At 38.4% G+C, this 23887-nt stretch overlaps 1 protein-coding gene across 4 annotated transcripts in view; it reads left to right on the top strand.

The window, feature by feature from the left end:
* DISC1 (DISC1 scaffold protein) overlaps window positions 1-23887 on the top strand; it is a 178981-nt gene that overhangs the window by 140188 nt on the left and 14906 nt on the right. For all 4 annotated transcript variants that reach the window (XR_013181410.1, XR_013181411.1, XM_077175602.1 and 1 more), the window contains one exon: window positions 5829-5889. Coding sequence is in view for 2 of the 4 variants with exons in the window: in XM_077175602.1 (XP_077031717.1) it covers window positions 5829-5889 (61 nt within the window). In the remaining 2 variants the exon portion in view is untranslated. The remainder of the gene's footprint in view (window positions 1-5828; window positions 5890-23887) is intronic.

The raw sequence follows: 23887 nt of genomic DNA, 5'->3' as shown, positions 1-23887 counted from the left end.
AGACAGTGATGCTCCAGATGGAACCTTTATTTGTTTGCTTCTATATAGGAGAAGTGCTGCCCTATGGTATCAGAGCAGTTGACTGTCTAGTGCTGGAGAGGAAAGTGATGCTGATGCAAATCTTCACATGGACAAGATACTACATACTCCATCCCTCTGAGAGCTCTGAAAGCAGTGGAGTGTCATTTGACAGTGGATCCCTGAAAGCCCCCTCTTCTCCTGTGGGATGGGATTATGATAAGATCAACATCACTGAATCACCCAGCTGTTGTGGCAGTCATCTTTTCTGTCCAGAGGGACTGAGTCTGTCTAGCAGCCCTGCATGGTACAGCCCTGCTGCATTCACAGATCTCAGACCCATCAGAGCTGCTGCTCCTGACCTGCCTGCCAGTACTATGCCACTGCAAAGCACAGCTTTCTATTTCTGTGGCAGGACAGTATCCTATTCTCCAGGCCAGCTGCTTACAGAAAGAGGGAAAAACCTTGTGATTACATTATGGAAAAAAACCTTGTGATTGAGTAATGAAATCATCTCAAATTAGGTAAAGAATATTTTCAGTTCTAGTTGAAAATATTCTCTGCCTAATTTGAGATGATTCCATAATTCAATCTTACTCTAGTCAAGTAAGATTAGGTTGTGTCTTTAAACGTCTGGCTTTCATTTCTTAGATGTTCAGTACAGATGTTTGTGTTTCCAGTTCACCTTTATGTAGTGTTTTTAATTGCAGAATAGCCAGTCCATTTGACCTCCCAAATTTTTGCCACCTCATGTCTGGTGGCAGTAGTTCCCTCAGTTATTTTGTGCTGTGTTGCAATGTTATTCAGAGGGTTAGTACATTTCTTAGAACAAACCACAATTACTGGAAAAGACAGGTAATAACTACGTATCTCAGTATTTACTTCATTACTGGATGACAGGGAACCAGCATAGAATTTCATTTGCCTTTTAAAAGTATTTACACTTCTTAAATAAGGCATTTATTTTTGTGCCTTTAATCCTGACCTTTTCTGTTCTTTCTGCTTTGGTTCCTTGAGAACAATGCCTAGGAGAGTGGCCATTGTTCTTCACAGAGCTTGTTCTTTGGGGTTTTCCCCTGTCTGTCTGCAGGATGCAAAATTCCTTACCATTCTGTAATCCACAATCTTGTTACTGGGGCTTGATAAATCATCTTGACATGTAGTTGGGCAGCTAAGATGTCATGTTGAGTGTCACTCTTTTCAAGTGAACCTTTAAATATATCAATGCCATTCTTCAGTTTTTCAGACCCCAACTTCACACATTAATGTAGTACATCTTTCATGACAGAAAAGATCAGGCAGATTTGCATAGAATCATTTTCTGCTTTCATTTTATCTTAGTATAAATAACAATTTTTACATTAAAAAAAGTATAGTGACAGGAGAAGCAACATGTTCACACCTAATTCTGTCCTCAGATCAATACATGTCTATGCAGTTTTTTTTATTTTTATTCCTAGATCCTTAAGTCAGGCAAAAATGTCATTGAAGCCAGTGTGTCACAGACATCTTTTCATGAAAATCCTTTCTTTAGGAATTTTTCCTCCTGAGAAGCTGAGAGGCCTCAGGAACAAAATGTAAACAATGATTATTTGCTGCTGTGGAATGCAACAGGTGCATCTGTGATTGGTCCATCTTGGATGTTTATGATTAATGGCCAATCACAGCCCAGCTAGCTCGGCTCTCTGTCCGAGCCACAAACCTTTGTTATTCCTTCCTTTCTATTCATAGCCTAGCCTTCTGAGGAAACCTTTTCTTCTATTCTTTTAGTATAGTTTTAATGTAATAATTATAATAAAATAATAAATCAAGCCTTCTAAAACAGGATTTGAAGTCAAATCCTCGTCTCTTCCCTCATCTGAAAACCCCTGTGAACACCATCACACCAGTGGGAGTTTTACTCTATATAATATAATATTTGAGAAGGAACATTATGCTTGTGGATCAGAAAGGCTAATTTTGTAGGTATCAGGCTTGTCATGCAGGCAGGTAATGTCTGGAAGTTCTTTTTATGCTGGGTGTTGGTGTAGGAGCTATTGCATCTCTTCCAACCTTTAATTTTGTGTAAAACTATGTGTCATTATTCATCCACACTGTCTATCCATAAAAAAAAAACAAGAAAAAGAAAAAAAAAAGAAATAATACCTTCTAGGATGGAAGGTAAAAACTTTACTTCAGACTTTGTATCTCTTGGACTCGGTGAATGACTTGTCTGGTAAAGAACTACTCATCTGTGAAAACTACTGTGATATTGACTACTATTTTTTAAGACCCCTATTCAATTTTAAAGATTTATTCTTCTGAGTTGCCAACCATTTACACCTGGAGCATCCATTTGAACACTGGGTTTGAGGTATCTCCAGTCAAATACTCAGGTTTTATAAAGTTTTAGAAAATATTGATCATAGTATCCAAAGCATATCTTATAGTCCATAGGTCTTTTTAAGTTCAATTTTGAGGACCAAAGAATAAGAAACTGAAGAATAAAAGTAATGATACGTTTTCATGTGCGGGCTTGAATAATCTCTGTAAGTAATAGAAATAGCATTACCCCACTGGGGCTGCCTTCAGATGAGAAATGACATGTAATGATATTTTAAAGGAATGCTATGTAGGTTAATTATTGAATGGTATCTATGCAGCTTCTAAAACAGGAGATTTACATTCTGTAGCAATTAAAAGGCCACCACAGGAGCTCACTGCTGCTTCTCAGTCCTGTCTGACCAGAACTGATTCCAAGATTGGACTTTGCTGTAAGAAGCAAGAAAAATTTAAGATAAAACAAGGGAAAGAAATGCTGACTCACTTTTCTTCCATTAAGACTTCACAAGAGAAGTTTATTTTTAGTCTTAGCAAATAACCTGGCGTTTTGATCTTCTGCAAGTATTTATACTTCTTTATTTTAATAGAGAATTTATATTTCTTTATTTTAATAACTCCCCTCAAGGCTAATATAAGCTAAGCATGTAAATCCCCAGAGAACTGATGGAAAAAGACAACCCCATTCACTTAAATGTAAAAATAAACCATTTGGCATGCAGAGAAGAATCTCATAAATTATTATTTCTTTTCTTTCTCTGTCATCTAGTACCTTCTTGGCCAGATTGAAAGCACATACAGTTTCCTGTTTGCATTTTTTTTGCTTTGAAGTGATGGTGAATAGATTCATTAAATTAGAACAAAAAATCTGCTAATCTTTTGCTTGTCTTCTATTTCAATGGATGATCTAAAAGGCTGAAAGTATTTGTTGCAGTGCTATCTACAGTTTGTTGCAAGGGAAGTAACCTTAATCAGATTTTTAAGATATGTTTTCCTTCCAGCAAAATCTCCAGGTCACAGCTTTTCCAATTACACGGAGAAGAAGGCAAGGAGACAAAGCTAGTCTGGGGAGCTTTCTCTTTCAGCAGCAAAGTTTGCATTTCTTTTAATGTAGTTAAAACGTTTGACAGGAGAGAGTAGGGTTTAGTGATGTGAGGTGATTTCCAAATGAGTGTTAGCTTTTTGCTGACCTACTTTTGACTAGTGGTGTATTCTTGCCCATTACTTTTTGTCATTGAATAATGCTGATATATTAAGCTGTGTGCTTCAAGGGCATTGTAAAATTGCATGTAGGGGCAGGACTGAACTGTGAAAGTGCGAATTACTCTATCAGATCAAACCCAATTAAAAAGTGACAAGCACAGCAGGAGAAATTGAAAGCAAGGTTTATCTTTCATGTAACGTAAGAAGTCACTATATCGGTTAGAAACAAAGTGAGTGTGAAACAGATTCTCCACCTCTTCTCATCCCTCTCCAAAAATAAATAATATCTGCTGACTTTATTATCCAAAAGAATAAGCCCCTGAGTTGTAACAGCTCACATTGAAGGACACTGTGACAATGGCAAGAGAAGGGGAAGTACAGCACCCGAACACCTTGAAGCTATTTGCTATCAAAGTGTGCACCGGGCCTCAGGTCAGCACATTTGGGGATTGATGGATAGGGAGTTGCAAGAAGTGCTGGCCGTTTTTATAAAGCTGTAGTGTGTCATTAAAGAAAGACTTGCCAGCTTGCAGGCTCTCCACAGTTCTACAGGAAGTGTAGGAATAAAAGCATGGTAAGGAAACTGTGAGCTTTTACTAAGCCCTGTAGTTGTTACAGAACTGCTACAAGCTAGGTAAAGTTATTTAGTCTCCAGTGCCACTGCAGAAATCCTTATAAACCCTTTTGCATAACATCCATCAGCACTTTTCTAATGAGTAATTGGGCCTGTGAATGTATAAACTAATGCCTATGTACAAATATAGTTTAGGCATAATGCCTATGCCTAAACTAATGTCTATGTACAATAAAATATTGCAGAATCCTGCTTCCAGACTACTGGGGCTGTGGTGGGTTTGGGTTTTTTGATTGTTTCAGGTTTTTTTGTTGTTTGGTTGGTTTGCTTGTTTGCTAATAAACTCTAATAAACTCATATATCAAGCAAAACAAAACAAACAACGAACAAGTAAATCAACCTTGCAACATGTGTTTTATACTTGCCATTGCATTGCAGACAGTTTCAGTGATGTGTGACTGCTGTGTGACCTGGTGCACACCACCTTCTGCAGACAGTCGATGTTACACTGACCCTGATGCTTGCTGCTAATGGTGTTACCTCAGTGAACTCCTCTGTGTGTAAACTTTAGCACAGCTGATTTGGCTAATGCTGAGTTTTCAGGTCAGGCTTTGGTGGGTGACATTCAACTTCATGAGGGGAAAAAACCCAACAAACACAGAAGGGGAAAGCTCTTGTGTGTAAGCTGTGCTTGGAGCCATCGTATTGTAAGGAAGATGGGGGAGATGAGTGTGTAAACTCACAGGGTACCTGACCCATTTAGCATGTTTTCCCCATAGAACAGTGATGCTCTGTAGGATGCCTCTTCATATAAAATATATATTTGATGTACAATGAATTAAGCCTTTGAAAGAGACCAAGTGATTTACAGTTCTGCGAGACTTGGACTTTGTAAGCAGCTTATAGGGAGGAGGGAAGAAAAGTTGTCATATTGTGGAAATGGTTATTATCTAAAAGCCTTTTTTTTCCTGGAAGAGGTTTACTTTCTACCATTGATGGAGTACCAATGGTCATTCAAAAGAACAGCTTTGTTGTTGTGTGTTATGGTAAGTAGCCTTTTGGAATGTCTTCTGGGTGAAGAAGTTGTAGCGGCTAAGAGAATGTCTAGGTCTGAGCTTTAAAAATAAATAAACACACACACAACTATCTCCCCAGACACCAAACCACAAAATACCCCAACCTAAATTTCATAACAATCTTGAGTGGTATTTCTTCTCATTGTGTAGTGTTTTAGTTTTATCAGAAATGTTTGATACAAGATTGATAACTATTTAAAGGACTGTTGTGCATGGACTGGTGCATTTGTAAGGCTGGCTTACTTCTCCTAAAGGTAAAGAGGAGTAATGGGTAATATTTCTTTTTTTTTGTGGGGATGATTTTTTTTTAGCTGTCATTGTTGCCTTTGTTTTTTATTTTGTCAAGAGGAAGCTTCTGCATACTGTGTGTTTGTTAGTCTCAACATTTTTCTGGCCCAGCCAAGAGGTTAATGCATTTGTTATTGATCTATTATTATAATATAGATATAATAGACTTTCAAGGAAAAAGGGAGAAGACACCCACACTGCAATTTGAATGTGAAAAAGATTAATGAAATTCTTATTCCTAACTGACATGTGTAAAATATGTGGGTAAGAGATGAGTTGGTTTAAAAAAAGAAAACCCCCTCAGAACTGTAAAGTTATATCATTACCTAATTTTGGCCTTTATTTTGCAGTGACCAGTGTAAAAGAAAATGCTGAGAAGTACATGGAGATTCTGGAGGATAAACTACATAGGTAAGGATGGTATCATGAAAACCTTTGAAATCTTAAAAATGCTTGTACATGCAGCATTGATATGCATAAAAGTGTTAGGAACTTGCATTAGAATAATACCAAAAATAGTTCAAAGTAGGAAATACTGTTTGTGTTAAGAGCTCTGTTCATGGCTGCATTCAGCAGCCTGGCAATGGGTGCAGGTAAAAGAAAGAATCACTGTGTTCTCCAGTGCAAAGGGCTGCTCTGGAGCAGCAGTGGTCTAGCCTCAAGCGTTGGGGATATGACAGCTGGGTGAAAAATCACCTATGCAAAAACCAACACTGAGCAGGGCCCAAAGAATCCCTTAGCAGAGTTCTGGACATCTTTAGCAAATAATGACAGTCAATATAACAGTTTTGAAAAAATGCCAGTGTGGGGTATTGGAGAGAGCAAATACAAACCAAGACAACAGTAGAGATATTTTAAGAACTGAATCCTTATGCAGAATTTACATATTTTTATGCCTTTTTTTTTTTTTTAACAAACACTAACGTTTCTATTTCCTTCTCTTACTGTGTGAAGAGGGTTCTAGGTGACCCCTCTGACTTTAGGATTCTCCTTGAAATATGGTTAGCAAATATTACAGTGCTGTTGTAATGGAATCTTCTAGTGAGTGAACTTTGCCCTGAATGAGTATATTTGTATTTTAAAAGGCTTTCATGTGTTGTAATTGGAGTTTGTGTCTTAATAAAATGTAATCCACCAAATAAACACCACTTCCATTTCCATTACTAAGCAGGTATAATTAATAAATTGTTGCCCTTGCTATTTTTTGTTCTATTGATAAAGATAAGGTTTTATATATTTTGCTCACTCATGCTTTTGAATATAGAAATATTTATTTTACTCAACTCGTAAATTTAAAAGATATTCCGATCTGAATGAAAAAATGATGGTGAAGATCAAGCTTTGTTTCTGTGTGCTGCTTAACCCTCTCTTAATAACAATTTTACTCCATATACCTCAGTCCATAAGTTTAAGACAAGTCTTAAGGACTTTGTGTGCTGTCTTTTTGAAAACCATACTCTTTATTAAAAATAAAGTATAGCAACATGTTTTGATGCTTCTAGAGTGTATGGATTTAATTGATGTATCAGGCTCCCAGAAGGATGTAAATTTCTCTTTAAGTGTTAAATACTTAGAGAAGCTGTATGTTTGTTTCTCCTTCCAGAGGTTTATCAGATAGAATTTGCAGGTCCCAGATGGTGAAGATTCAGACCTGAACTTGTTTTCCAAGATGTGCAAATGGTATTAGTCTAAAAATAGTTCAAGTAATTAAGAGCTAAGAATTTGAATACTGATGGAAGAGAAAATCTTTAATGTTTTTATGAAAAAGAAGTTTCCAAGATACTATGTCTTGAAAAATATTTTATTTTTATGGTATTTTAATTTTAGGTGATTATATATATTTGTTTTTTTATAGGTTCATTTTAGTTTCTTTAAGTAGTTAGCTACACCTGCTTTACAGCTTGAGCAATAAAATAGAAAAGCAAGCAAGAGCCCAAGAGGCTTCCCTGAACCCTGCCCCTGCTTAGAGCAGTAACTTGAGAGAGTTTCTCTTTTTTGGTCTTCATATAAATGCTCAGATTACTCATTTATATATATCATAAGCTAAAGAAAGGGTCTCTAAGGAAAGTTTAAAGAGTAAGTTTTAAGATTACATTTTAGACAGAGATAGAATTTGCATCTGGCTTGTGGATGCACTTTTGTGGAGGCTCTTGAAACCAAAAGAGAATCAAGTCTGGGTAGCATGAATTCAAATAAACCTCTAAAGCTTTTCTCCAGATGAAACCTATAATTTTGCCAGGTAATGTTTCGAATAGAAACAGTCTAGATTGAGATCACTTCAATTTAAGATACAGCTTCAAAGTAAAGCAGAACTCTTAGAAATGTCATTTTTGACCACTTTGTAACAGAAGGAAAAGGAAGTTAATGAAGAAATCTCTTGACAAAACAGCTTTAATGAAGATTCAAGTTTCAAAAAATCAATTTTGTCAGTTAATTTCCCTCCCTCCCTTCCCTTTTCTCCTTTATTTTCTTAAGAAAAGTTTGGAATATATTCCTCTTGTCCGTTTGTTTTTTGTTTTTTTTTTTTAATGGAGAGAGGGGAGGGTAACCTAGCTGATATGCTGGAATACTTTTTGGGGAGGTGGGGATTTTGGGGTTTTTTGTTTGTTGGTTGGTTGGTTTTTAAAACAAATGCAATACTTTTCACTGCGACCTAAAAGATGCATCCATTGTCAGGTAGCTTACTAGAATATGTTTCATTAGGAATGCTATTCTTTTGATAGCCTTGTATCTAAAGAAAAAAATGGGAAAACATACATTGGCAAAAAATGGAAATATGTTCAGTAGATGATAGTTTCACCCCAAAGAAGGCAAAGCACCCACTAAGTATACAGATTACTTGACACTCTTTATTCCTGATTTAAAATGTAGGTTATATTCTGACAGGGGACTGACAGTCGTTGAAGACAGTATCCTCCAATAAAAGAATGAACAAATAACATGTTTAATAAGCTGCTGGCTGTCTCTTCCCTAGTCACCAACATACATCAAGCCATTCTCCAAGTTTATACATTAAATAACTGGCTGCTCTCTTGAGAGTGTAAATACCATTGATTACCTTTTGTTAGGAAACAGGAGATGTGCAAAAGTGGTGAGAGTTAGAATAATAAAAGTGAGTTCAGCAGAGACCTTTGTGTGAATATCTGAAGTACAAGGAGTTTTGTGTTGGTAACTTCAGCTCATCACTTGAGCCATTTAGGAGGGATTGTACAGGAGAAGTTTACAGTAATTGCTCTAGCTCATTGAAATTCAGATGAGCATCTTCTCATGGGACCCTTGTTCTGCCACAGAAAGTGAGATTTTTTTTCATTTCACTTATTTCTGCACCAAGTGAAGGCTTTGCTAGCACTTTATATCATTACCATGAATAAAGTGGACTTCAACCATCCAACTCTTTCAAAAACCACCAAGTTCTGCCATAAGTGAGCTTTAGTCATGTAAATGGGTGAGGGTCACAAACTGATCCTAGTCAAGAGTGCTGTAAATGCCATTAAAGATTTCATCTTGAGCTGTTAGTGCCTGTGTGTCATGTTACAGAAACTCTGATGCCTGCTATAGGGAAACTGCTGTGCTAAGGCTACTGAGTAAGTCTTTCCAAAAGGTTTTCCCTCTTATCTGTGGAGCAGCACAGGCATGCTTGGAAGTGCCAGATGGTCTGTGGTAATTTTGTGTAACCTATGACCCCCCTCAGTTGTGCTGAGGGCTGTTGCAGCTGCTGGTAGTATCTTAGCAGTGCACAGATAGGACTGAAATGTCATCTTTGCCTGCCTGCCCCCAGGACTGTGTGTTTTCTACTGTGCTTCCATGAGACTTCACAGCCCCATCCCTCGCTGGATAATGATCTGATCTTATTTTGCTTACCAACAGTTCTGCTGCTGGAGTGTTAAAATGCAGGTTAGACAAAATATTAGATCCTTCTAGTGACTAATTTAGTTTCTTTCTTCTTCCCAGCTGGTCTAAGTCATACACAGCTGTGAGAACATTAGCTCCAAAATTCTGAGAAGCAGACACTTTATATGTGGTGATGCATTCCTTTATATCTCTTGGCCCACATGGTGATGACTTCTAAATCCCTTATCATAGCTGCCTCAGGCTGGAAACAATTTTTTGGTGCCAGCTGATGTAAAGATGACATTTCTTGAGCTGAGGGAATTTAATGTGATTGTACTGTTCTCCAGACCTCAAAAGATTATGCTGTGACTTCCATTCATCACAAAACCAGGGCTTTTAAGGGGCTTTTCCTAATTCCCAGATAGGAATAATGAAATTATTTTTGGGGAATAATATTATTCAAGAATAACTGATGACAATTACACAAAGGTGTTTTATTGAGCTATTTTCTGTGCTATCCTGCAAGAAAGGGAAAATGCATAAATATAACAAGATGCAATACTGCAGTGACTGTACTTTGCCATTGTTGAATGATACAGCACCAGGTAAGTTTGCAAATGTATGCAAAACCTTTCTTCTTTAACTGACTCTCTTCTGCTGTTTGTCTTGGGTTCATTTTCTGTTCAACAATGTTGGTTTTCATTTTAATGGTGCCTTAATTTTTACTCATGGATACACAGTAGGGAAAATGTCGTGGAGTCTTACTCTGATGTAACTTGTGCTCATCTGCATGGCTCCTCGTTCACTGAGGTGTTAAGATAGTTGGTGTGATAAAGGCACCTTGCATTTATTGAAGCAGCAGAAATCAAGCTCAAGGTCTGTTTTACCTGATCTCATGTGTGGTTTTTCTTTTAGGAGTTTCAATCAAATGTCACTTGCCTAATTCAGAACAAATGTGGCTGCAGCCTGGTTGCTCAGACTGCTAAGGGCATGCACATTTTCTCTATCAGAAACAATGGTTTCTCATGCAGGCAGTGCTTTTAATGCATTTGAGGATGTCATCTTCACTGAGATCTTGCCCCTTCAGGAGAGACATAAGATCTTCTGAGGGTCCCATGCCATAAGAGGACAGGTCAGGACTAAATGCCACCACATCACCTTCCAGTTTACATGAAAATGAACAGTCTTAGAAGTTACTGTCTTTCCTTACTATTCACTGTTAGCTTACATACCACATGCCTCACATCTCCTTTATAAAATACTGTTTCAGAAATGGTTTTGGGAGCAGAGCTGGGTATGAATGCTCTGAATAGTGCAGCACACTAAAAGGACAGTGTTTCACACTGCTGATGGTCTTAAAGGTAGCCTCACATCAAAAGGACTGTGTATCCTTGCAGATTTGTAGCTCTCTTTCTCTGTTGTTCCTGTATGTATGGAATATTTTGTGGTTTAATTTAACATTGATTATATAGGTGTAGTTTTCCCACCTGTGTTGTTTGCTTATGACTTCAGGCTGTTGTTTATGAGAAGTCCTTTTCTTCATGGAAAAAATGCCCTTGGATGGCAGTGGAATCACTTGTGTTGCCTTCTGTTACAACAAAGGACTGCAGGACTAGGCTCGGTGTGATTAACTTAAGTACTGAAAATTTGGAACATGTTTAGAAATTGATGCTGCATGAAGTGAATATGTACATAACTTGCCAGATCCATAAATTTGGAAGAAATCTTTGCACTCTCCAGTGACATTTGAAGGTATTCTGCCTAATTGTGGTTTGCTGTTCTTTAGAGTAAAACAGTTTTCTCTTGGCCATACTGTGTAGTTTTATCATACTGGTGAATACACAAAAAGCCTTCAACCACTACCAAATAATTTCTCATGTTTCAGTAATGTGAAGAACACATTGCAGTGTCACCAAACCCTCATGGGAACAATCAAACACTTTACTTTGGACAATCCCTTCTCCTTTTTGTGAACAATACAGCTGCTTTGTTTCAGTTACCTTATTTTTCTGTCTACATAATAGAGGCTGTCATGAAAACAGGGCTATTGTTTCTTAAAGGCTCGTGTTTTCCTGGTATTTTTTCCAGCCTGAAAACATCAGCTCTTGTTATACTACTTACTTTGCTGGGGAAATGTTATGATATTACAAATCAAAGGATTATGACTTTCAGCCATGTAACTGGTGACAAGAACATAGGAACTTGTGAATAAAAGTAACATTTTAAAGGTGTTTCTATAGGGGAGGGGAAATTTGGCAAGATCCCACTGATTTCTTGGTACTATTGTAGTGAGGGAAGTTTACTTCCCCACAATACTCACAAATAAAAGGAGCTGTGAATATTGAAAAGCAAATTGCTAAGTGTGTTAGTTAATAATTTACAGGTGATTTTTTGGTTGCTCTATTGGCCCGGTCTTATTTGGGAGATATGTCCTCTTTTTTTAATAGTTTAGGAAAGTTTCACAGTGGTGAATCCAATTAACAAGGAAGAAAAATTTAAGTATTCTTTCTTGTTCTATTTTCCCATCTGCTTTAAGCATTGTGCTCTTTCTTTTTTGCTGTTCTTTAATTGCTCTGTGTTGATGTTAGCAGTCTTAGAAAGGGGACTTTCTGATTCTCCCCCTGCTCTTCCCTTTATTATGGCTCCTCTGTCTTCCTTCCTTGAACTTGTCTCATTTCCACATAGTGCATTTTATTCTTCCCTTATTTTATTTCCAACTTTATCCCTTAGGACACCTATTTTTGCCTATCTCTTTTGTGTTTCATGGAGCAGGGGGAAGTTGGATAGTAGGAATATAGTAAAGCATTTTCTTCACAGAAACCCTGTTTTCACCTTCAAAACACATTCAATTACTTTTCAATCTGTCTTATTCTACATGACCACAGTGCAGGTTCTCACCAAATATCCTTATTCTCTCCACAATCACTTGCAATATGTTTGAAAATGTTTGCAGTTTCCTGACAAAGTATAGGATCTTGGCAGCTCTTAGTAAATTTAAATAATGTCAGAAGAAATTTGATGGTATTGCTTCACAGAAGTGGATTAGCCTAGATTAACTAGGTCTTGAGGGAAGGGGGGAATCTTCACTATGCCTTTCATTTCTGCTCGTGGAAAGAGTAGCTAATGCCCACAGGGCATGGAAAAGGAAATCGTCGCTATAGAAGTGCAGCAGATAAGAGTTTCTAATCATGTTTCTGCAGCATAATGTGTGTTTTATCATCAGTGTTATCTGGTGCCATGTGCTAGTGGAGATCCTTTGATAAACTTATGTCTGTGCCAGGATGGAACTCTGTTCCCAGCCTTGAACTTGTCCCTCAGCCCTGGCAGAACTAATACCTATCTGCAGATGAAATACATGTTGCCCAAGCACTGAAAATGGAGGGCAAAGAATGCAATCTGCTTCCTGCACCAAGTGAGAAAAGATATTTTAAAAAAAACAAACAAACAAAGCAAAAATCAAAATGAAAAACACCCCCACTACCATTTCTGTATATGGCAACTGCAAGATAGGAGAGAATTGCATTGATGGAACCCACCATGCCTTTTGTGTCAGTAGCAGGAATCTTCTGAATTTGCAGTCATAAAATTAATTTTTTGCTACAAGAGGAGGAGAATGTTGTTTTATATACTAAGGAATCATCTGCTGGTTTAAGGTATGGAAGGAGATTTTTGCAGAAAGGAGGGATGAGGTAGGTAGGCCTTTGGACCCCACAGTACTCTGGGGGAAGAGGACATAACACAAAACTTACCTTTTCACTTTAAGGTGACTAGTAGACAATTATTATTGCACCAATGCATATGTGCTGCATATAACATTTTTTAAAGACTTGCTTCTATATGAGATGATAAGAAGTGAAGAAGGGCACAAGAATTAAGAACTCAGAAACGTTATTGTTCTTTTTTTTTTGTATTTTGCCTGTTCAGAGATGCTGGGTCACAAATACTGATTTTTAATTGGATGGTGGGGGAACTGTGGCACGTGACCATACTGTTTGATAAGAAGTAGCAGAAACCTCTGTTCTTTTTAGCCATTCTCAGCATTGAAACTAGATCCTTTTAGAGAAAAAAAAAAAGAAAAGGTCAGATTTGAGGCCAGTTTCCAGTGCCTCAGAGCTTTAGAAAAAGCAAAGCACATGGTTGAACAGCCTTTACTAACTCCCTGTCCATATTAATTCAGCTTTCATCCAGGGCTTTTTCCAAGTTACTGAATTAACATCAGTAGTTAGTGTGCAGCATTGTCAAAGACAAGGTGACAGGGGATTTTGCTGCTTATTCATGGAAAATCTTGCCCTTCTTTCCTCTAGGCTCTTTGTCTTCCATTCATTTTATTCTTAGCATAGCAAAAATTGTCAGAGGGCAAGGCATCTCCCCTTCTAAAAACAGAAAGTATTGCCCTTGCTTGAAAAGGAAATATGAGGACAGTTCACAGCCTCTCAAGCTGGTTCGCAATTGTGCATTTTGTTAGGATTTTGTTTTATTCTGTATGCTCTTTTCCTATGCTGCATTGTTCTGGTGCTGGTCAGTGGTGCCTGCAGAGCTGCAGTTCACCACTTTGCTGAAATTCATTAGTGTCACAGTCTCTTAGTTTAACCCCAGGCAGCAGCCAAGCCCTGCCCAGCCCCTCGCTCACTCCCCCAGCAGCAGGATCAGGGAGAGAACAGGAAAGGTGGAAGTGAGAAAACTCATAGGTTGAGATAAAGACAGTTTAATGGGGAAAGTGAAGGCCACACCCACAAATAAAGCAAAACAAGGAATTAATTCACCATTTCCCATGGGCAGGCAGGTGTTCAGCCATTCCCAGCAGAGCAGGGCCCCCTCACACAGAGCAGTTACTAGGGAAGGGAAATGCCACCAATCCATACATGCCCCACTTCCTCCTTCTTCCTCCACTTACATATACAGCATGATGTTATGTGGTCTGGAATATTCCGTTTGACAGCCTGGGTCATCACTTGCCCCAGCTGTGTCTTCTCCCACCTTCCCTGCACCCCTAACTTCCTTGCCAGTGTGGCAGTACCACAAGCAGAAAAGGGCTTGGCTCTGTGTAAGCCTTGCTCAGCAATAACAAAAACATCTCTGTATCATCAACCCTGTGTTCAGCACAAACCCAAAACACAGCCCCATACCAGCCACTGTGAAGGAAATTACCTTAGCTAAAACCAGCACACACAGTAGTTCTCTCTGCTGCAAACTCTTGCCTCATTAAGAGTAAGTAATTCTGTATCATTTTGCTGCTTTGGTGTGCTGAGATTTCCCTGTGTTGGAGCAAAAGTAAATGGTTTTGTATCTTTTTCCCTAATCTCTTGTGCTCTTCTTGCTTGAATTATATGAATTTTATGAAGAGTTTAAAATCCATATTAATAATTTTTTTGTTTGTTAATTAGTGACACTTTTCAATTTGGAGAGGATCCCATTTTATGAGTGGTGAATGTCTACCATGACTGACAGCAGTCATAGATCTTCCTCTTCCCCAAGAGTAAGTTCTTGGCTTTTTGACCTGGAAGCCTATACAATTTCTCTTGAAGATACTGATCCTAATGTATGTTTGCATTAATGAAGGGAAGATTGATAAAATGAGCTTTGGTGGTTTGTTTTTGCATTTCCTATGCAAAAATGCTCTGACTATGACATAATATTTTTTATAACAGCTCCACTGTGCATCACAAAGATTGTTCAACCACTGACCTCATCCTAAAATTTTCAGAGGGAGTTTGAAAATAAGATCCAAGATCAACAATATGAGGATGTATTTGCAGTGTGCTGTGGCTGTTGAGGAGTTAAATTTGGGCACTCTGTCAACCTAAAGGACAGTGGTTTCATCATTCCCTTCAAATAACAAGGAAAACATGCAGCAGAATGTAGTAGTGTTAGGTGAGAGGCAGTCTGAAAACTAGGGACCGAGTTTGAGAAATTGATTAAAAATATCCCTTTACATAGAGGACTATCTCCAGTAATTTTATGGGATTTTTCTCAGTCTTGCTGAGAAAAATAACTGTAAACTCTTCAAAGTGCTTCTCTTTGCCCTTCAGCATCACCTGTGCCTTGCCCAGCTCTGCCCTGCTGTTGACTTCTCTGTGAGCTGATTTCATGCAAACCTCAACCCATCTTAGCTGTGAAGATACGACTGTGAGGGGAGGGAGGGATAGCAAAGCTGTTTGTCACCTCTGGGTCTGTGGCATTAAGCTTTGGCTCTCCTACCAGGTGCTCTTGGTGGCTGCATGTAAGTGCATACACGTAGTGAAAAACAGCTGCTCCCTTTGGAACTTCGCAAGAGAAGTGTTGGGAGGTGGATGTATCTTTTCCTACTGCTAGTGTTTTCCAGTGCATCCCTGAAGACAAGATTTGAAACCAGTTTGTGCAATTACAGAGGCTTTGTCATCTGTCCTGAGTGGGATTGTCATCAATGGTAGTCATGGGTGTAGAGCAGTCAAGGAAGATGAGGATGGATACCTGACACCATCTGCCTGCTGTCCAGCAGTGCTGCTAAATCCTCCTCTTCTGTCTTTGGATGATACTTTGCACAAAGCCCTGGCTGGCCAGTTAGATAGAAACAATGATAATTAAACCAGTAGAAAATAAAGCATTGCCATCTGCATAGCAGGAGTATGAAGACATAGGATAACTCTATTTTGCATGCAGCTGGGACAGTCTTTCCTACTAGCATTTGGAAGTTTTCATTAGTTAATGTACTTGCTACTGGGAGTGTACTGTGCTAGTCTGGGGAGACAACACACAGCCCAGCCATTCTGAATGTTCTGGCAGCAGCAGTGCAGGGTTTTTGTACCCAGCAGGGTCCAGCCAGGGAGGATCTGCAGACCTTGCCCTTTCTCTCTTGCTCCTTTTGATCCAGAACAGGATTTGGCTCCTGAACCTGTATGACTCTGCAACTACAGCAGGTCATATGGTGCCCTTGGATGTTTCAGAGGAACTCCGTAAGCATGTGGCTGTTGACACCGGGATTTGGCCAACACTCTCTTTTTTCCAGGTGTGTCTTCCTGGTTTCAAAAGCTGAATTTCAAGGTACATTCCTACATGATGACAATATATCACCTCTCCCAATTGTATCTCTTCTAAAAGGTTATTTCTTTGCCCTGTTTTTTGATCATTATGTATGCTTAATTCCTGTTTCGTCGGTGGTACACAGGATGATTCACATCCCCAAATTCCCTTGACAATGAAAGTCTAAATCTCTCATGCTTTCAGAGAGAGAAGTATATTTTAAACTGTTTTACATCAGAGAACAGAGGTGAATAAAAATGATAGGAGAATTGTGAATTCTTTCTCTGTGCTTCTTTGCACTGCGGTCAGAGAATGTAATAAGCAATAAGAGATGAGGCTCATTATTCTAATTGCTTTGAAATAAGAACACATTCTTTGCTTGGTATAAATAGCCATTGCTGCTATTGCAAAAGTGTGGATTTGTGGCAGCTGAGAATGTGGCCTCAATGCAAACACTGTGCTTTCTTCCTGTGGCATACTTTTAGAAACAAATGTATTCTCTTGGATTAGAACTGGTTGTGACTTGAATGACTTCCGTTTTAGAGGAGGTCATTAGAAGTCAGATGCTTTGTGGGATTCAAGCTCAAGAAATTGTTGAGGGCTTTGTAGGAGGTGAGCTGAACAGAGCTTAGATGGATATGTAGATACTGAGATGCACGTTTTTCAAAACCGGCGCCTAATTCATGCCTCTCCTTTAAATCTAATTTGGGATCAAATATTAAATAGTGCAGAAAAAAATATCTCATTCCAACAATTCCTATCCAGCCAAAATTAATGACATTGTGGGGCTTTGCTGTTATTGCAAGAGCCAAAGGCAAGCAGGATATAGACTGAATTATCAGAGTTACTACCAAACTCAAGGGTGTTTTACCAGATTATGAATAAGGTGGATGATAAACTAGGGTTGAGAAGCTGACCTCATGTGAACTGCTGAATAAGAAGAATTCCCTGGTAGCTTTCTCCTCATCTATCAAAGTTAAGTTTTATAGTCTTAGAATAGATTATTTGTAATAGATGTTTCAGTGGAGGTAAAGGCAGAGGACCATTTATTTTCTTAAAGAGAAATAAGTAGCCCTGAAAGCAGGTAGTAAATTTTTTACATTATAGATTGGGTAATATAGTAAAAATAAACTGCAAAGTAAATATAGGGACTCAATTGAATTATAAATGCTCTCAACAAGATGCCTTCCTTCTTCCCTTGTAAATTACTGAATTTCCTGCATTCAGCGTGGTGGTCCCATTCCTGCATCCACCCTGTGTTAAGAATCAAAGTGAAAACCATCAGCTGCAGCAGTCTATCATTTTGTGTTTCCAGTGGAGATAATTAAAGTATAACACAGTGACATTGAATATTGGTAAAAAGATGACAGCCTGTGATTAAAGTTCTGCACCAGGTAAAATAAATGACTGGAGAATTGAAGAAAAAATGACAGAAGTATTGTTTGATATTGTGTGGTATCTTGTTTTTTAATAAGACTAATCAAATGTCTATTGATGGTTTTAAGCACTAGATGTATTGTTTTTAACAGGCCTTTTGGGAAGGAAAAACCAGACACATAGTATGTACATTTCACATAAAATACAAGGTGGTAGTTCTGTCCTGAAGTTGCTGTATCAGGATAGGGTTTTTTTAGAAAATATGTCAATTCTTAGCAGACTGGTGTTAGATTTCAGTGTTAATCTTTCAGTATTCTCAATGCAGTGGTTTTACTGAGTGGAAAAATTGTGGATAATGAGTGTAGTTGATAAGCCTAATTTTTTAAAACACATTTGGTAAAAAACATTGGCAGATATTTATTATCCTTTTATTTTTTTGTTTACTTAGATTACTGTGGGGGCCATGTATTTTTACATTAATATTATTTCTTATTTGTTGCTATTAGCTTCTTTCTATGAAAAATTCTGCATGGAAAGGAATTTTTAAAGCAATATGAACTTCACGGCAGTTGAAGTTTATAGCTTTTGTGAAGTCTGAGAAAATTCCTTAGAAATCTTAGAATCCATCGTAATAGTATACTTACCCTTTTTCCTTAATTGTGCAATTTATAGAATTGGTGGTATAGCCTCATTATGAATATATACAAAATGTCTTTGTCTAAAGACACTACCTGGAGCTACCCCAAGTAATAGAGTGGCAGTGTTACCTTCTGGGTAACAGGACAGAGGGAGGGAGAAAATAGAGGCAGTGAAGAACTGGGTTAATTTTTTAACTGAAAGGAGAATAAAGACCTGTTGTCCCTGCTCCCAGACTCACAGAAACGCAGTGTTCCTGGAGTGGAAGTTCAGATATGGGCAAGCAGAGATGTGAAGAAGCAGGGAGCATGCCACAGGCAGCAGCTGTCTGAAGAAGGCTGTGCAGTGTTTGAGTGGTTGCCTTCCAGCATGGCATTTTTCCTTCCAACACAGTGTTCCATTTCTGTTCCATTCTCTAAGTGTTTTTTTGTACTCGGCATGGGGTGTCTCCAGTGTTAAATATCTCAGATGAGAAGGTGTCTGAATGTATTTGGGGTTCTCCACCAGGACTCATCTGGTATTTGTGAACAAGGCGGGAATTGAACTGTTGCTCTTCTTTTTTGCTCACCAAGCCAAAAAGTGAGAGCTCCTAATCCCAACACAATTTAAGACTGTGGTGGGTGTTCCATAGCAGTATTGTAGAGGGTAGATCACTCAACAAGGACACAGGATATCTGGCTCCAGGTACTCTGTCTACTGCGCATCCAGATTTGCTCTGTCTTGAGGAGATGTGTGTGCCACAGCCACCCCATTAAGGGCTGGTTTGGAGGCTCTGCTCACCTTTTCCCTCAAATCTGTCCCTGCATATTTGCTTGGCTCTGGGGATGCTGTAGAAAGCAGAGCCACTGCCAACACCCATTCTTGAGCTGCATGAAAGTGATGTCCACACCTCAGTGCTGCACTGTCATGTCCTGTCTGGGTGCACTGGATGTCTTTTGGATAGGACTGATGTGCACAGAACCTGATTGTGGCTATAAAGTGTAGATACTAGAAATGTCAGCCCCGAGCAAATTTTCAGGTATTGAAGATGTAAAAGTCTCAAAGTTAGGTAGGGATTGCTTTCTTGGGCTTCTGTGGTTCTGATCCAGAATATTCTCTAGTAGGTGAAACATCACATTTAAAGAGGGAGAGCTAATTGCTGGTTTGTAGATATTATTTTATTTTTTATAAAGGAGAGGGCAAGGTTGGAGAAGCAAGTTGCTGTTGCTTGTGCCAGGGAAAAGTACTACCAGCTTCAAACTTTGCCTGGGAGTTTTAGCTAGTCTCCAAGGTAGAGAAGGTTGTTATCTGGCAAGGGAATATATGGAGTCGCCTTCTGGGAGTGAGTCTTGTTTTCACATGGAAAAATGTGACAGTAGTGGTGAGCAGCAAACAAGTGTTATCAGTGAGCTTTAAAATAAGGGAGTAGAAATGATGTCTCCCACACTGGGAGACAACCACATGATTGGAACCATATGAAGCTATTTCATGAGATTTTTGGCTCCTGAGGAGAATGGGGAAGAGAGACACAATGCAAGGAATTGAATTGTGAAATTGAGGTTATGTTGAAGGCGTTTATAGGATTAGGGAGACTTGCAAGAAGGGGAGAATAAAAGAGTTTTGATTTCAGATGTTTAGGGAAGGTGACTTTGTAGTGTGCAGGCCAAGGGGAAACAAAAGTTTTAGTCCACATTTTCTTTGTAGTTGCTCCCTTATCAGTCTGCTGTTGCACACCAGTCAGGTGGGGAAAACAGGATTATGTGCCTCCTTCCCCCTGGAGCCTCATGTGAGTCACTGATTGGCACAGTGTAGTCCTTGGTTTGTTCCACAAGTTGGCTGTCGGCATCTTAAAATGTAACAGACAAGGTTAAAGAACAAGAACTGATCAGGCTGGAAACTTCTTTTAAAATTTTTTTTTAATGAAAAAGAGAAGTAAAGCTGGAGTAGATTCTTAAATCTAAGAATTATATAGAGAAATATATTTAAGAATATCTAAGCGATATTCTTAAATATAAGAAGTGTTATTAATGCATGACTGTGAATTAATATGATGAATCAAATAAAAAGGTGAGGCTCTGCTAAGAGTGAAACAATAACATGGCTTCTTATCCTCAAAGTATCATTAGAAGTATCAATACTTTTTATCCTCAAAGTATCATTTTGCTTGCCTCCTTTGTTCACTGCGCAGCTATTGCCTTCAGAAAAGGGAAAAAAAGTCATAGCTAAATGTTGAGTGAGAAGAGCTCATTCCTCCCCTGTGGTGCAAAACATAAATAGAAGCAAGTGACCAAAATATAGAAAAACTTTCCCTAGTTTGTACAATAGTTCAATAAAGAATGGGGATATTGAACAAAGTCTTTTGATTCACAGTGCCATTTTATGCAAGCCTCAAAAGTTTTCAATCATTTTAATTGTCATAATGAAAATCCCTGATGTTTGTGCCAGACTGTTTTTGTTGCATTTTGTTTGCTTTTTTTGTGAGAGAAAACTGCTTTTAGGGTCAGTCAATAGAGTTAAAATGTGTGCCAGGTTCTGGGAGAAGATAAGTACATGGTTTCCTGAAAATGTACCTTAATGTGGCTCACCTATTAAAAGGAAGTCATCTAGAATATCTCTTCTTAGTGATGGGTGGCCTTCCATCCTAAGTTACATTTTGATTATGCCATTTCTCAATAGTTGTCTTACTGTGTAACCTTTTAGCTTCAGTCTCACTCTCCTGGCTTTCAGTGTGAGGGTTCTTACAGGTATTTCCCTTGAAATAACCAACATCATGGTGTTGACCTCAGGGTGTTATAAACCACTTGTAACAATTCACTCACCAAGGGGCATTCCTGAAAACTATAGACAGTTTTCAGGAAGCATATAAGCGGTGACATCTTCCTGTGTTGATTCCAATATGCTTTTGAGGAGGTTTTGCAGAACTTTGTTTTGGTTTGGTTTTGTGGTTTGGTTGTTTTAGTTTTTTCTTTTAATAGAGTTTAATATAAAATCTTTTTACTATTTTTACACAGGCATGTTTTCATTTAGACTACAATGTTTAGGAACTGAATGTGCCTTTTGTATGTATGCAGAGCCCTCAATAAAGAAAAGTCATGTTCTTGTAGTTCCAGTTAGCACTATAAATAGCTTTAGAATAATGTTGTGCTGAGAGCCATAGAGAGCCCCCATAGATACCTCCCAGAATCTCGTCAAAAGGCAGAAGAGCAATGTTTTTTGGAACTCAAAAGAGAGAGAACCCTTGCTGGTTATGTCTCTTGACATGAATTTCACCCAACATCACAAGTAGAGGGGAGATATCTTCTAGTTTCCTTTTGGCTTTTTACCCTGGTTGTGTTTCCTATAAAATTGCTTGACCCTTAGTAAAGGCAACTGCAATTACAGTGTCAATTGCCACTTTATGAAGAGAACTCAAGGATAAGCCTCTGTGTTCCACATCCATTTCCTCCTGCCCATAAACAGCCCTGTTTCTCTGATGGCTCTTTCATCATCATCAACTTGACCTAATGCAGAATTCTGTCTGCTGCGTCCTTTTGTGTTGCCGTGGATGTCTCAGCCATTCTTCAAGTCAGCTTAGGCCTGCTCTTGTAGATTCTTTCTGCACAGTATCCTTGAGGTAAAACCTGTCCAAGCTATCCATGCAGCTAAAAAATTACTCACATGGAGTCTTGCATCTCACTTACTTCATCATCAATTTCCCTGGCCATGACTTGACAAAAGCAGTCTTGTCCTACTCTCATTCATTCAAAATGAGCACTTCTGTCTTTTTTTCCATTTCACTTTGTTTTTCCTTCATTGACTCCTTCTGTTCTGTCTCATCAAGATTAACTACTAGCTTCCAGTGTCAGGGCTACTCAGAGTCTTTAACTCTCTACTCAGTATTTGTCTTTTTTTTTAATGTGAGAAGAAAGACTTTCCTCAGTAGATGTTAAAACACATTGGTGTCAATCACTTGCCCCTTGTATTCTTATACTAGCATCTCTGACCTTATATGATTCCTCCTCCAAGGGATGAAGATCTTGGGAATCTAATGGCATGTTTCATTGCCCTCCCACAAATCTTAAAATGCTCATTCACTGTGATGCCTCAGTGTTCTTGGCACCACTTAGATTAATTAGTTACTCGTGTAACTAATTAAACTGTAGAACTGTAACTAACATTCCATGTCCAGTCCACTGTGTTTTTGAAAATCCTCATCTGTATCCTAGCTCTTGCTGATTGTTTGAAAGAGAAAAGTTGCTTTGAGGGAAAGGCCATCATTCTAATGTGTTTGGTGTTTGTACAAAGCCTGGCACTCTGGCTCTTGGCAGCTCAGAATCAGCAGGTGATTAAGGTATGCTTTGTGTCACTGGGTCTATGTAAATGGTTGATGGATTGTGATTTGTTGTGGATTCCAGCAGATTGTTCCAGACACCTTCATTGAACTTGCCACATATGCCACTTTGATAGTAATATACAGGCAGGCATATAACACCTGGAGGTGTTGATACATCATGAAATATTTATAAGTATAGGAATAATGTAAAATCTCATCCAGACTCGATCCATCATTTTGAAACGTTTCATACCTGAAAAATCTCTCAGTGTTCTGTACAGCCACCCATGGAGGCTTCATGGAGACTGCAAATGCGCTTTTAATATGGATTGAAAATGAATAAACCAAACTCTGAAATTCAGTTAAGTTTAATTTTTAACACCTGATGTAAAAGCTAGTTTTTTGCATGCTGGGGACAACATAATTGGTAATAATCATTTGAAATGTTTCTCTGTGTTAGCTATTTGCAGCTTTAAAGTAATTTTCATTCCAAAAGTGTGTTTGAAAAATGCTTCAAGGCACTGAATTCCTAAATACAGACTAAAAGGTGGAGCCTTGATATGCTGGGCTTAGATCTGTTCAGAGTATCCAAGTGTACGTGCATTCACTGATTTTGTTTGAAAAATTCAGCATAACATCTTAGCATCTTAGTTCAAGTTGTATCAGAGTTTCACAAATACCATGATAAAACAATGATAGCCTTCAGATAAAAACCATCTGTTAGCAGTAGATTCAGTAACTGCTGATCACTAAAATGCATTTAAAACTTAGACACAGACAAAACCACATTGACCAATGCACTGAGTCAGGGCCAAATAACAGCAGCCATTACACTGTACTGTTATACATGCTGTTCATCTTCCCCACTGTGAAATCCTGCATACGTCACCATCTCTGCCCTAATTTTGTCAATAAAGCTCTTCATTAAATTAAATAGCCAAAACAAGTTATCCTCTAGAAATTCTGATTTAGCTCTCTAGAGTGTTGGTTTTTTTTTTAGCTTTTAATAATCAGCTACAAATAGATGCAAACAAACATTTTCAAAAAGCAAGTAAATGAGCTTATGTATGTCTGCAGGAAAATGTTTTGACTGTGTAACTATGATAATGTGATTGACAAGTAGGGAAACAGCAGGGTTTATTTTATTTTTCTGGCTTGGTAAGTGAAATGCTACCTGGATGGAACACAGATGTGTAATCCATTTTTCCCTTCTAATTAGTGATACTTTGAACTCCTTGGGGGAGACCAATTTGTGGACCCCTTGCTGCATTATGC

Source organism: Agelaius phoeniceus, chromosome 3 (assembly GCF_051311805.1).
Source record: "Agelaius phoeniceus isolate bAgePho1 chromosome 3, bAgePho1.hap1, whole genome shotgun sequence".
In the NCBI taxonomy this organism is placed as follows: Eukaryota; Metazoa; Chordata; class Aves; order Passeriformes; family Icteridae; genus Agelaius; species Agelaius phoeniceus.
The sequence above is the reverse complement of the archived record's forward strand: the minus strand, read 5'-3'. Positions and strand labels throughout refer to the sequence as shown.